Source organism: Chrysoperla carnea, chromosome 2 (assembly GCF_905475395.1).
Source record: "Chrysoperla carnea chromosome 2, inChrCarn1.1, whole genome shotgun sequence".
NCBI lineage: Eukaryota > Metazoa > Arthropoda > Insecta > Neuroptera > Chrysopidae > Chrysoperla > Chrysoperla carnea.
In genome coordinates this window covers 56,470,368-56,485,794 of record NC_058338.1, presented here as the reverse complement: position 1 = coordinate 56,485,794, position 15,427 = coordinate 56,470,368, and the positions used below count along the sequence as shown (strand labels likewise).

The 15,427-nt window shown below is 28.9% G+C and overlaps 1 protein-coding gene across 1 annotated transcript in view; it reads right to left on the bottom strand.

The window, feature by feature from the left end:
- Positions 1-2,607: 2,607 nt before the first annotated feature.
- The window catches only part of LOC123292796 (cadherin-89D), a 73,472-nt gene continuing 60,652 nt past the window's right edge, over positions 2,608-15,427 (bottom strand). The window contains exons 12-19 of the mRNA XM_044873511.1: positions 13,304-15,209; positions 12,801-13,156; positions 12,515-12,603; positions 11,788-11,871; positions 11,641-11,709; positions 10,094-10,306; positions 3,439-4,005; positions 2,608-2,926 (exon numbers count right to left, since the gene is read on the bottom strand). Coding sequence (XP_044729446.1) covers positions 2,608-2,926; positions 3,439-4,005; positions 10,094-10,306; positions 11,641-11,709; positions 11,788-11,871; positions 12,515-12,603; positions 12,801-13,156; positions 13,304-15,209 — 3,603 coding nt within the window. The remainder of the gene's footprint in view (positions 2,927-3,438; positions 4,006-10,093; positions 10,307-11,640; positions 11,710-11,787; positions 11,872-12,514; positions 12,604-12,800; positions 13,157-13,303; positions 15,210-15,427) is intronic.

The window sequence follows — 15,427 nt, the reverse complement described above, 5'->3', positions numbered from 1 at the left end:
GTAAGGATAATTAAAAAATGCAATATCACTAATAACATTGAAAGTTAATACTCGTGACCTATTAAGAAAAAACATAATTAAGTTTAAACTTCATTTTTTTTTAAATTTCGTGCTGCTGCAATAACTCTTTTTGAAACCCTTTTATCTTAAATCCGGTTACTATGCCTACCATACAGGGAAATACTCATGCAATATTGAAAATCTATCAAGATACTCCACCAAAACAGATCAAATAAAATTTTAAAACCGATTGAGTTTTTTGTGAACAGTAAAAGTATTTATTTCGACCAACTTAATTTGAAGACCTTTTCTTCTGCTATTGATTACCAAATTTCATTTTTCTTGTTAAAAATGTATACAAAATCTATTTTCTATATTTTTATGTGGGTAGATATATTTTTTAAGCTTTTGAAATTATCTCGAAATTCGTTGCTGACTCTTATTCTATTATAAAGTATAATAATATTTCATATAAATATTTTGATTTCGTGTTTTAGTTTGGGTCTGTATCATGTGTTTTAGAGCTTTTTATACTTTGATTTGCTAACAGTAGTAGTCACCCTTTTGAGAAATTGATTAACTGACAACTTCAACTTGCTCGTTAGAATTAATATCAATCGAAAGTTTATATTAAGGTCATGGACGAAACATCAGTACAGTGTAAATAAAATTTGCGTTAATACCTCGTGGTCCCGTTTCTTATGATATCTTGATTAGATAGCGTTTGCAGAATATCAAATCGGGCTGTATTCGAAAATTAATTTATAAGATATAAGAGCTTTAAAATGGGAAGAAAGTTTACTAAAATATTTATTTTTTATTTTACATAGTATTTTTTATATACAAATTTCATACATTTTGGCGTAAAAAAATAATTAATAAAACTTAATATAATAACAAGTTTCATCAAAATTAAATAAACTTAACGGAATATTATATTAGGCTTTATTAACTTTTAAAATGACTAAAAATCATTAAATATTATTTAAACAAAAAAATTATCCATAAAAATCTTAAATAATAAAACCAAAAAAGTTTTTTTAAATAAAACGTTTAAAAAATTAAATTTATATTTTTAAAATGGTAACTTTTTAATACAAAATTTTTCACAGATAAATTATTTTTTCTCTGTTTGAATTCTTGGTATAAACAAACATTTATCGAACATTAATAAATTAAGCGTGCAAATTATTTATTTTATTCGACAATTTAAAATTAATTTATCGTCAAAAAACAATTTTTTTTAATTTTATTCGAAATATGTCAAATCCATTCGATTATGTGAAAAATATTCCGAATAATATTTGGTTGCTATGAACATATAATTTCTGTAATGAATATCAATCTGAAAACATAATGCATTCAACAGAAATCATGTTAAAATCTTGAAACTTCACGCTTTTTTAATGCTATATTAAATCATGTTTAATACCACAAGTATAACTACACAACTCCTCTTTAGATTGTCCAGTATTTCTATTTACAAGTGTCTCAATTTTGAAATTTAAAACAAAAATTTCGCATTTTTTTTCGCATGTGTTTTTTTAAATTCTCTTTTAAGGAGTATTTTTTTTTTTTTGCTTTTGTAATTAAATGATTCTCTAAGAGAGAACTTATTACAAACATGTAAGAAAAAATATTAATAAATATTTTTCTTAATAATTACATATAAACAAACAATTAAAGTTTATAACAATTGATTTCGCTAGAATTTTTGAAAATTTAAAAAAATACATTCCACCTAAGCATCGAACTAAATTTCAATTATTTCCAAAAACTAAGCCTCGTCTCCCCTACCGTCGAAAATTCTCTTTTTAACCATCTACGTAAAATAGATTCTGAGAAAAAGTCTTAACAGGCGGACTCTATGGTGATTTTACAAACATTCTTTGAGAACACAAAACGCACGTGATTAAGAATAGACGTTGATTTTTAAGCATGTTTGTTAGAATTGTAATAAATAACCCTCTATAATGTTAAAATTGACAACAGCAATTTAATGTTAAGAAACCTACGTTAAAATTCCGATTAAATCGATATGTCTCCTAACCTTAAAAGAAAATAATAATTATATTTTAAATTCCAAAATTGACACTCTTTCACCGATGAGAAAGTAATTCTCGAAAAGCAAATTTAATTTCTCAGGCTTCTGTCATAAAAAGCGATTTACTTTAAATGTTCTTAAAATCGTCGATGGCAGGCCTAGATTTACATATTGGACCACATGGGCGATGGCCCTAGGCAGCAAATTGATCAAAAGGTCAAAATATTTTTGCGGACAAGTGAATTTGATCTTAGACATGACGAAAAATGTTAAGATGTTGAAAAAAAATAAAAATATATAACAAGTCTAAACTTGCCTTGACACTCGTACTGTATTAGAAATAACTGAAAAAAAATCGTCTTTTTTTTTACAATTGCCCAAGGGGGCTCTTTATGTAAATCCGACCTTGATCGATGATAATAGAATTTCAATAATTAATTCAATTATACTTTACAACGTTTCAAAACTAATTATTGCACAAATAAAATGTATAATTTTTGGTTTAGGTTACATTTAGGTTTGTCTATTTTAAAATTAATTTTTTAACTTTTAAAACATTTCTATTAGTTTGGTGGTACAGGACATGCAAGAAGTACTCGTTCACTATGCCGTCTTGGTATGGCCACTGTACCCGTTGGACCTGTTGCCAATAACATTGTTGATCTACCACCGTTACTATGATGACCTGAATGTATAATTGGCATACGATGTATCATTGGCGTTGAACGCATAATATCATCCCGAAATGATTGATGTATCCTCTCAAAATGATGATCATTTGGTGGTAAACTAAATCGCCGCCCAGACGATGAATACGACCTGTGATGTTGTGTCATTGGACATAAATCACGGTGCATTGATTGTAATGAATCTTCATAGCTGCTAAAATAGGAAACATTAGTTAAGTTTAACGCAAAGATGTATTGATTGAGAGTAGGGAATTATTTCACGGTGACAGGTATTTTCATTTTGTTCGAACAAACATAACTTGATCGATTGCGAATTAATCCAATCAAAAATCCATATCCTAACTGAAAAGGAGATAGAGCAAAGGATATTTTGCCAATAACATCGTATAAAACTGAAGTTAGAGCTGAATAATAATTCTTTGTCAGCTTTTATTTTTCCAAAATTTTGTTAATTTTCTCAATTTTTTACTATTCAAATTTAGATAAAGTGGAATAAGAAAGAATACCTAGTGTGAACAATGTTAATTTAAAAAAATTAACATGATTTTCGAAAAATAAATTATCTTCACTTTTTATGGAAGAAATATTATAAAATACTAGAGTACAGCAATCTCAGAATGTCTTTGTTCAAAATAGAAGCATCATTTTTGAGAGAAATTGAAAAAGGAAGAAATATCGTTCGTTAATACAATTAAAAGTACTTACTTAGAACTTTCCTCCGATGAGTGTGACGTCGATTGTCCACAATGACAAAGATGTTGTGCATTATGATGATCATGTGCTCCGTCTACGATCCCAGAATCCTTTCCACTAGAATGTAGCGATGCAATTGATGTTTCCATACCAATATGTTGACCAGCGCGTACAGCACGATCTATAGCACTAAGGCTACTACGACGTCCGGCTGTTGGTATATTACCTCTGATAATACCACCATACTGACCCCTATATTTATTACTATTGTAAAAATGTATATCAGTATTGGAAGATTCATTAAATCGTTGATGATGTGCAGGTGTTTGTAATAGTCTTGGTTTACCACTACCAGGACTATTAGAATGGTGGGATTCAATAATGTATGAAGGATCGGTTTTGGTCGGAGTTGTATATTCCGATAGCATTTCACCATACCGAAGTGGATAAAGAGAATTGGTTGAAGGTGGTTTTATCAAAGTACCAGAATCTCCACCAGGTGCTCCCAAAGAATATCCCAAAGTTGTAGAAACAGGTCGGTGATGATGGCTATTTCCAAAATATTGTCCAGATGCTTTTCTATAAGGATTGTCATAAAAACGAAAAAAAAGGACTTTGTACCATAAGCTTGAAATATAATTTACAAAAGCAAGTGTCTTTTGAATAATATGGTGCTTTGTACCATAAATCAAAAAGTGCTTTTTTTAAATAAAATTGTGAATTTGTAAATCTTATTTTTAATGATGTGTGAGTTTTAAGAAATCTTTTAAGCGCATGTTATTTTAAGCATGTCCCTTTCAATTTTATATGTTGGTAAATTGGTTGCCATTGTTAAAAAGGCAATAATTTTTGGCTTAACAAAAACCTTACAATGAAAGATGATAACAGATGTAACTATGATTTTCTAGTTTATACCGAAAGTATTAAAACATATGAAATATTTAACAAAATTTGTGGAAATTTTTACTAACAGTGACGAATATCTGGAAAATTTTATAAAAGTACCTATACTAGATTAATTTGTTTGCGTTGTCTTATGCATTAATGAATTTCTACACGCTAAGAAATGTTTTTACCACAGTGTTGGTATGGTATATATAATGGTAGAGATAGCTGATAGATACTTCAGTATCTATGTGTTATCATAAGTATTATTTCAGTATTTGAATAGGGCTATCCACTAGAAGTATTGTGTGTATCGCCAACCAGTTATTAGTTGATCACAAATAAGTGAAGAAAAAAAAATTCTATACTTCCTTTCCGCGCCCGTAATAGCTAAATACGAATAACCGGAGACAATGTTTTTAAAACATTAATGATTAGCTTCTTGCTTTATATCTAGATTCTATGAACAATTATTGTTAAATCGAGAATCGAGAACAGAAATAGAAAATCGATTCTCATCAATAGAAAATCGAATAGTAGAGAAAATCTTATCACAAAAAGATAGTGGAAAACGATCACTCATAAAATCTGTCATTAAAAATGAGTCTAGGCGTATAAATATAATTAATTTGGAGAAATTTATTTGCCACATTTTTAAAATTCAAACAATATACAAACGTACTAGTGATGCGACGAATATTCGCATGATTTTAAACATTACCATTCGCAAGAAACGCGATGCGAATTTTTTTCAAATGTTTTTGACAAAAAATATTAAATGCTTTACTCATATTTTTCTATCACTTTTTAATCACAGTTAAAGCTGTTGGACAAATGCACTTATAGCAAGCTATCTTCAAATAAAAACTAACTGAAATTTGCTTTTAATGAACTTATACGGTGTGTTTTTAATGGACTTATACGACGGACTCTTTTATGCTAATGAAGAATTATACCTAGCAAGTTAATACATAACAATTTTTGAATGTTTTTTTTTTTTTTTCTTTTAAAGTAAACATCCGCATACGCTCTTGTACGAAGTACAACATTCGTCCCATCACTAATACCTACATACAAACTATTATTGAATAAAAATGCGAAAGAGGATTTATCTAGAAGACATTTTTTAACAAAAATAATAATGAGCTTTGAATTATTCAAATCACTATTATAACATTTATATTCATAGAAAACTTTTTCTTCACTTTTTCTTTTCAGAAATGTACTCAACTAAATGTTTCTTAACTGGATTAAAACTTCTATATGTGCGTCTTTGTGTGTGTTTTTTACGTTAGTTTACCAGTGTTTTTTCTCCATTTTGTGTATACAAAACCACAACTGATTACACAGACAGTATTATATAAATGTGCATTCAAAGAAGTTTAATTTTCATTAAATTTTTTCTTCAAAAAATATAAAAAACGACATTATTTTGTACCTTTTACATAACCAAGAGTATTTTGATTTTTTGTGAGTAAATTAAGATAATATACATCAACCCAGATTCGAAGTGCGGACGTTCAATTGCTAGACCTATGGCTACGGATTACACAGCTTAATTTGTAACATCGATTATTTACAAAACAAGGTCATATGCAGTCAAACTTTCACTCCGAATGGTGGTGACTCCTTCAAGGGGAGTAGGTGAAATTCTTTCCAATGAACTTTATACAGTCATACAGCCACGACAAATGCGTCTCAAAACGAGAGTTTTATACATATGCTTCCTTGAACATTTTAATCATATCGGTCGCTTAGCAAGAAGAATTTTGTCTTTGTGTGAAATTTTATAACATAACTTTAAGTTTAAGTTAACTTTTAACTTATTGAAATATTAGAGTGACATTTTAATGAAATATTAGAGTGAGATATAAAAAACAAAATACATTTTAATTAAGTGATAAAGTTGTGGAATCATAATTGGTTCGATTGTCGTCTCTAATTTTTTTTTAACAAAATGCGTACAATAAGAATTTCTCTACAGTGAGAATTCTCATAAACCTTATTCAAAAATTGTTTTAAATTTTATTAGTGCTCGTACAAAATTAAGAAATGTTATTTTTCTCAATAAAAAGGCTTGGTGTAGTTATTTAGCCAACTAAATATCAAAGTAAGTAATCACTGGTTTATTCGTTACTAAAGTAAAAGGTTTACGAGTGATAAAATTAATTTAAACAATTGGTGTCTGAGATGCCATTTTTTTGAGATAGTACCTATTTTAACAGTATAAATTTTTTATTTGTCGAATTGTTCGGTTTGACCCGCGAAGAGAAAACTTTGACTAGCATAGAAACCCTTTTGTAACCTTATGGACGGCTTTGAATATGTTATGGGTATTTATAACACATAAAATCAATAGATGACCTCAGTTTTTTTTGTTGGTTTGTCTTAAAATTTAAATAAATTTTTACTATACAAAAAGCTCTTCAATTATAAGCACAGCAACATAATATTTATTAATAATTTATGTTAAACAAAATAATAAAAGTATTTTAATTGCTGTGTTATAATTAAATCGCAAAGCGTGAATAATGTACAGTGTTTTATGACTAATTTAAAGCTTGTAATATGAATTAAATTACATAAATGATAATTAACCTTCGCGTTAAGAAAGGATTATAGCTATATGGATATTTTAGTGGAAACAAAATCAAATCCTTTCAACATAATCAAATTCTTGAATCAAAATTTATTTATTGTTTAAAAATTTATTTATTGTTTAAATGCTCAAAGGTCTAAAAACGTATTTTTTAAAGATATTGGAATAAAAAAAATATCTTCGATTTTTTCCAATTTTTTAAAGAGGATAGAAAAGTCATAAAAAATCTCAAAAGAAACGCGAACAACACTAAGTGTGGACTTTAGGGAAGGTTAAAACCTTTAAGTAAAAATAAGGAATATCATGTAACATGCAAACTCACCTCTCTTCGCGTTTAATCCCAAGGGTAAACAGATTTTTATTATTTTACTAATAACTTATCAAAGGTACTTAATGAAAAGTCTAGAAATATTAAATAGATTTGTAAATCCGTGATTCTTCGAGGCAGTACTGCATCTTAGTCACTAGACGATGAGTAATTGTCGTAGAATTCTTCGTTACCGAGCGCGCGAGGCTTTTCCGAAGCACCTATTTTTGCATTTTCGCAAATTTTAAGGACCTTGTATTATCATATACTTTTTTTACAAATATATACCATTAAAAGCTATAATTTGAGAACCAAACGAGTTTTCTACAAGTCATAGACACCGAGAAAATAAATGGCGAAGAATGCGATAAATTCGAGTTTTCTCTTGAAATTTCGAATGGACTTTAACTTGTCTCATTTTTTTCGTTTTTCTAGCGTTACAACCACTTTTTTTTTAATTAAAAAACTTTTTTCGTCTTGTTTTTTTGGCAAAAAAAACAAAGTATTATTTCTTAAAAACTACAATTTTAATTGTCCGGCGAGGGCATGTTTTTATAAATTAATCGAAGGTTAATCATCATTTTTGTTTAGTGAAAATGTGAGATGAATTAGCTGATGAAATAAAAAAAGCTGCCATTCTATGATGCACCAAGTTTTATTATTAATACAATGAATATTTGAATACAATAAATATATTTAATGAGTTTTACGGTAGTGATATGAGTTTTTGTAAATGATAATAAAAAATTAATATAATTAATATAATTATAGTTAGTGTATCTATATCAAATGCAATGAATTCAGCTAATTAAAGGGTTAGTTTTGAAATATAACTACTAAGTACGATTTGAAATTATCGAAATTGTTTCATGGCTTCAAGCAAAATATCATGAATACACTTATCTATTAATAATAATACGCAGTCCCACGCCTAAAAAATTTATTGATTAAATCACCGTTGAGATTTTGTATTTGCGTTCTTTATGCCCTTGTGGCCAGCGCCTTTCATAAGAAATTCGAGGTAACAGAATATTATTTTTTTAGATGATCGGAAAATTTTTGAATACAACCCCCCTCCCCAAACTTAAATTTAAAGATGTCCTTTTTATGGGTATTTTAAGAGAAAGATAAACGAATAACAATTGCAAAATCTGTGTGCTCAACCTGCAATAAAATGGGGTATCCATTAACGGGCATTGCAATTTTCTGAGTACCGAGTACCCTGTTATGTTGAAGGACCAAATGATTTTTCAATTCTTATTCCATTGCTTTTCTATTAGAATAACAAAAAAACCAATATCTTTAAATTTAAAAATGGAGGCAAATCATCAAATTTTAAAAGCTGTGAAAAGGAATCGCGCTACAAATACAGTGGAACCCCGGTAACCCGGCCCCGGCGGGTCCGGCGCCCTCTGTAATCCAAATTTTACTCTTTTGTAAAAAATTTCGGGCTATAATCCGAAAAATTCGATAGTTCGACACTGCTCTATAAAACGTTTGTCGAATTACCGGGGTTCTGCTGTTATTTTTTTTTATGTAAAACGCTGACCGTAAGGGCATTAAGAGCACGTGTACAAAGTCTCAACGGTGGTGATATAATCAGTAAGTTTTTTCGGTGTTGACCTGCAGGCTAAAAAGATATATGGCATTTTATCGTGTTGGAAATAATTTTATATTTAGTATTGGAAACTTTTTAATGTTATTAAGTGATTATAATTAAATTCGCTGTTTTTTTTCTGGTTATAAAATTGAGCAGATGGTTAATAAAGATTATAAAAAATGATCATAATATTTCTTGGTTGTTCGAATGCAAGTATTTATTAATATAGGTCTATTTCAATAGAAATGGGGCTTAACTGAACCTATCGTTTGGGACAGTTTTTGTCCAGGATATTATGAATTGTAATTTAAAATCTGGAACCATAAAGAAAGAAAACTGATTAATAATAGTTATTGTTAAAAAAATTAATATCAAAGAATTTTAATTATATTAACAGAAACAAAAATATGAATAAACTACGTTTAAAATGAACATTTATAAATTTTACGCATTTATAAAAGTGGGAGGTGTAATCGTGTTTTATTTCGAGGATATTCCCATGAGATTGATGGTTTTGTGGTTTTTATAAACGCCTCCTAACTTATACCTATGTACGTAATTTATTATTTTTATAAAATTTCAAAAATAGATATTTTTCTGATTATATTATTAAAACGAATTGTATCACTATAATACGGAAGTTGTATTTTCAAAATTTTCTTGCAAAATTTTTAGATCTTTTCAACGATTCTAATATCTTACTGGTTGTGAACTACCCGCTTCGATGGGTATCACTTACCCTACTTTTGTTCACAATTTCCTTTGACCAGTGTTTCTCTACTATATTATGTAGAGATGTATTATACATAAAAATCTTCCTCTTGAATGAATCATTCTAAAAACCGTATCAAAATCCTTTGCGTAGTTTTAAAGATCTATAAGTATACATAGAGACAGACAGCGGGAAGCGACTTGGTTTTATGGTATGTATTATGGCGTGAGGGTTCAAACTAAAAAGTTCCTCTTTAAACCATAAAGACTTTTTTAGGATAATTTTCTGAAGACAATGCAAAAAATCGCAAGTTCGATACACCCAGGTTCGTTTATTATATATTAAGTTTATATGCTAAGGTCTAATTCTACCTGTTCTATTTTTTATAATCCTTGTTAAACTTCTGATTGATTTTATAATCTTATGGGAAAGGGTGGAATTAACCACCACACCTCCTTTATAGTTTTTATCTCTTAATAAAAAGAATAAATGCAACATTTCCAATAAAACGATTTCTTATTTTACAAATTAAAAAATATGGCAATTGAAAAATGATATTCTTACCTACGTTTATGACGTGTACAACTTATACACAATGCTGCAATAAGTGCAACAACAAATATAACACATCCTAAAATAATAACAATTACTTCTAATGTTGATAAAATGAATCGTTGATTCTTTATTTGACTATTTGATTGGACACCCATACCAATATCAAGTACTTTATATGGTTTTAATTGACGTTTAATATCCACTTGCTTTTCATGTAAAACACTAAAAAAACAAAATCATAAAAAAATTGGTACTTACAGAAAATTCATTAATTATCGAAGGATAAAACGAAATGTTTATCGTCTTAATTCCGGCATTACAAAAATATACCCTCATCTACTAATACGGAATTCATGTATTTTTTTTCAAATTCATTGCTTACACCGTAATAATATAGTAAAAAGTATAAATACTGTTCATTAAGTGAAAAAATATTTCAAATAGAGAATAATTTAGAGATTTTTAAACGTAATCCCTTTGGCGCACTCTGTTGATAACGTATTAATATGTGATCTGTCAGTTGGTGACATTTCATTCTATTGTTTACTACAGGTGTAATACCCACGTATATAGTAATTATAGTATATATTCATGGTAATACCATACAAAATATAAGCAATTAATACCATACAATATGGCAAGCCACATACTATGACGTCACGTCCGTTTTAAAATTTCATTTTCCGTTTTATAAATTTGAATTTCTCTCACTGAATTTGTACTTTTATTAATTAATTTTCACCAATTAAATTAGATATAAATTACTAAAATGCCCATCCAACAAACTTACGGGAAAAAAAAACTTAAAACTTGTGACCAAACTTATTCGTAGTATCAATATTTTTAAATATTACAAACTTGGGACTAAACTTAGTATACCTTGATATATATTACATATATACAGGGTATAAAATGTTGGGAGACGTAAATGGTGAGAAACAGTGAAAGATTTATCGCTAAATGAACGGCCAAAGACAACATTAGCTGGAGGGCTAGTTAAGGACAAAATTTTGCATTCTACGTATTCGGCGTACTGCTCAAAATCTACTTTCTCAATTATCAACGACATTCAATAAAAATATTTTTTTTAAAGCCGTCAAATTAAAGTGAAAAATCAAAGCCACGCAAAATTTACGTTAAATTTGAATAGTTAAACAGTATTTTATGCAATAAAGGCTTAAATTAAGCGATTGCAATATTACATAGGTATGAATTACATTGACGGTGTAACTCAAATCAGTGATATATTTGCATCACGTTATTATGATTCCCTCACAAAATAGTGTCAGTTTCTCCAATCCTGCAGATAAGGAATTTTAATAAAAAATATGACTTGCTAAAAGTTTTTAGAAATAAAATTAATTAGCTGCAAATTAGTATCAATTTGCCAAAAACATTCAATAAAATCTAAACTATTGAAAATTATTACACTCTTCAGTACAATTACGAATATTTTATCATTAATAAAGGTTTATAACAATGGGACTAGCACTAATGGCCCCTAATGGGTATGTGCGTCATTTTATATATGTATGAGATGAGTAGATAGTACTTACCTTTCGAGTTGATTCATATCAATTATCACATTTAACAATGGATCGACAGCGTACAAAAACATATCAGTTCTAAATAAATTTAAAACAAATTATATTTAATCTCCAAACAAAATTAATTTTTTTAAATATGGAAGTAGTAAAACTTACGCAGAACTATCAACCAGATTATGTTCTGTGTGTGGTTCCAATTTTCGGATTCGAACATCGTAGCCAGTAACATTATATAAAGCCCTGAAATGAAAAACGATTGAATAATAAATGATGTAAATGTCAAAAGCCTTTTATAAATACACTCTTTTCGAACATGTTGTCTTCCTACAATATTGTAAAAAAGTTTTGGATTAAATGCACGGTAAGTATATAAGCTTGCAGTAAAATAATGTGTAATTTGTATCTCTACTGCACCACTCAACTGTTTCTCATATAATATATAGTGTACGAAGAGTTGTTTAAAATTTTGTTAGTATACTTATGTTTCTTTAACCACAAAAATCTAACTACAGTCGTTTCTGTTCAACAATAAAATTGATTAAGTGTTATTGTATCTCAACAATGAAACGGTCAATAATTTTTCTTTTTTAACTCAGAACACAAAAATGTTCAGTAAGGTTTTATTTAAATTTGTTGTTAAAAGAACGACATTTCTTGTACTATCCTTGTTAATGATCCGAGCTTTAATAAAGTTTATCTCGAGCTAGAGGCAGTCAAATTTTAGTAGCATTAGTATTATAATACCCTTAATAAGTATAAAAATATTAAAAAAATTTTTGCACTATCCCCATAGCGAGGCAACCTTAAATAAATGCTGTAATTTTTCCAGTTTCCAATTAATTAAAACAAACCGAAAATATTTATTAAAATTCCATTGACTTACAAAGTAATGTTATCCATACTTTTTTCAACATCCATTGGTTGACTTCCCATAACCATTATTAATTGTTTTTCTTCATCCAATACGTAAACCTACGAAAACGGTTATTGAATCAAAATTCAAATTTCATATTATTTGTGCTTCAATCACACGAGTTCCATACTAACAGTTACGCAAAAAATTAAAAGCAACCAATAGTCTTAAACTTACACACTTTACAACTTTATTTTACACTATGAAATTCTAAATCGACCCTCGTGTGATTAAATCCTCAATAAGATAAACTTACAAAAACATTTGCAATTGATGATTTTCCATCATCTGCACCTCGACGATCAGTGGCTTTAACATCAAATCCAAAAACTCTGCCAGCGTCACGTGCAAAACTTACAACTGAACGCACTTGACCAGTTAAGGGATCAATTGCAAATCGCCGTGTTTGATCATCACTTCGTCCAAGTATTTGGTATCGTATTTCTCCGTTTAATCCAGAATCGGCATCGGTTGCCTGTAATCTCAAAATCTGGTATCCAAAATTAGCACTAGATGGTATTGCTGCAACTATTGGCCGTCCATTTGTTTCAAATTTTGGAAAATTATCATTTAAATCTAATATTCTTACAATAACTTTTGCTTCATTTGGATCTAAAAGGAACAATTAACATTATACCTTATTTTAAGACTGATAGTGAGAGAAATATATTTATAGACTACTTAAAATATTGCCTGACCTAAATTACTTTTTTCATAGTTGGAAACCCTAAAAATGATATCGAATAAAACATAACTTACGTATTTCTGATAAACGCTCAGGGCCAATTGGATATACCATTTCCATTAATCCTCGTCCAGCTTTATTTGATTTATCAACACGAACAATAATTTCATATTTATCAATTTGTTCACGATCTGGACTTTTTATTAAATATAATGTACCATTTTGTGAATCAATTTTGAACATTTTTAATATATTTTTATTATCATCAGATGGTACTACAATATTATATTGTAAATTCATATCTTTATACTCCTCCGTGATATTCAATGTTAACAACTTCAAGGGTACTTGAATATTTTCTTCAACTTCTACTTCATAATATCTATGCGAGAATACGGGTCGATCAATGTTACGTATCAGAACAGCTTGTTCTTCGTCTGGGATATCAATAACTGATATAATCAATAAACATGTTGAACTTAGACTGGGTGATCCTAAATCAGAAGCAATAATCGTAATATTATATGTATTTTGTAATTCATAATCTAACTTTCCAATTGTGGTCACTACTCCTTCTTTGGAATCAATTGCAAATAAATTTTCATGATTCTTTCGATGTGGAATATCAAATAGTAATAAACCATTACCATTTCCAGGAAAATCAGAATCATTTGCAAATATTTTTGTTACAACTGTTCCAATTTGACTATTCTCTACCACAGTGGCAAAATATATTGGAGTTAATTGTACAGCTTCAAAATTATGATTCGGAATAGTTGAAGATTCAGGATGAGGAGTTGAAATCAATTTATCATAACCATAAAATTGTGGCGCATTATCATTTACATCTAGAACATTTACTTCTACATCAACAAAACTTCGTAATTTTGATTCGCCTGGAGCATTATCTTCAGCGACACATGTAAATGTAAATCGATCATTTATTTCTCGATCTAACTCGCCATTGATTGTTAAAACGCCACTTCTGGCATTTATACTGAATGGTAAATTTTCATAATCGGAAATTGAATATGAAATATTTGCATTTTCACCAAAATCACTGTCTACGGCTTCAATTGTACCCAAAATTTTATTTGTATAACGCGCTTCTAATGCATCAAAACTATACCATGGTTGTTTAAAAGTGGGTGCATGATCATTAATGTCTTTAACAGTTAATCGTATTGTCACATTATCAGATAATCCACCATGATCTGTAGCAGAGATATTTAAACGAAATTCGGTTTCAGCTGGTAAAGTTCTTGCGACAATTACTTCACCAGTAGTAGGTTGTATCATAAAGAATTGTGTAAGAATTCGTGGTCCAATTTTTACCGTAGCATGAGATTGTTTTATTGTTTCTGATAATATATTATATGTTAAATGGGCATTATCACCAAAATCTCGATCGTTTGCTAATAAACGAACAATTGGTGTCCCAATTTGTATATTTTCTGGTAAACTTATTAATGGAGCAAAATACATGACTTGATTATTTGAATTCATTGTTAAAATATCAGTGAAATTATTTTTCGCTGTTGTTAAATTCGCATGCATTTCATCGTATTCAACTAATTTCACACCTTGATCCGGTAAAATAACCATTTGTAAGAATGTAGGAGCATTATCATTTTCGTCTTCAATATTTATAGTTAATTTCACTTCAGAACTTAAACTACCCTTATCACGTGCAATTAATCGAAAATTATACACAGGTTTTGATTCTCGATCTAATCCGTCTTTGGTGCCCTTATAAATTATTTTACCAGATGTTTGATTCACTTGGAATAAATCTTGCCCATCGCCAAACAATGTCAACGTAAATTGAGCATTAACTCCTTTATCCTTATCCGTTGCATTGATTAAATGTGACATCTGTACTTCAGTATATCGTGGTGAATTTTCTTTAATTTTACCTTCATAAAATGATTGAGTGAAAATGGGGGCGTTATCATTTTCATCATCAACATGTACAGTAACCTTTAAAGAAAAAAACAATTTCCTTAGAAATTAATTATATTTAAAATGAAATAATTTATATGCAGTGTTTTATATTTGTTCTTCCACAGCAGAACGTATCGAAGCTTCCTGATTTAGGAAATTGTTTTATGAAAATTTATATAACGAGTTTAAACTGAAAATAAAATATACAGGGTGTTTTATATTTGTTCTTCGGTAAAAGAACGTATCGAAAGCTT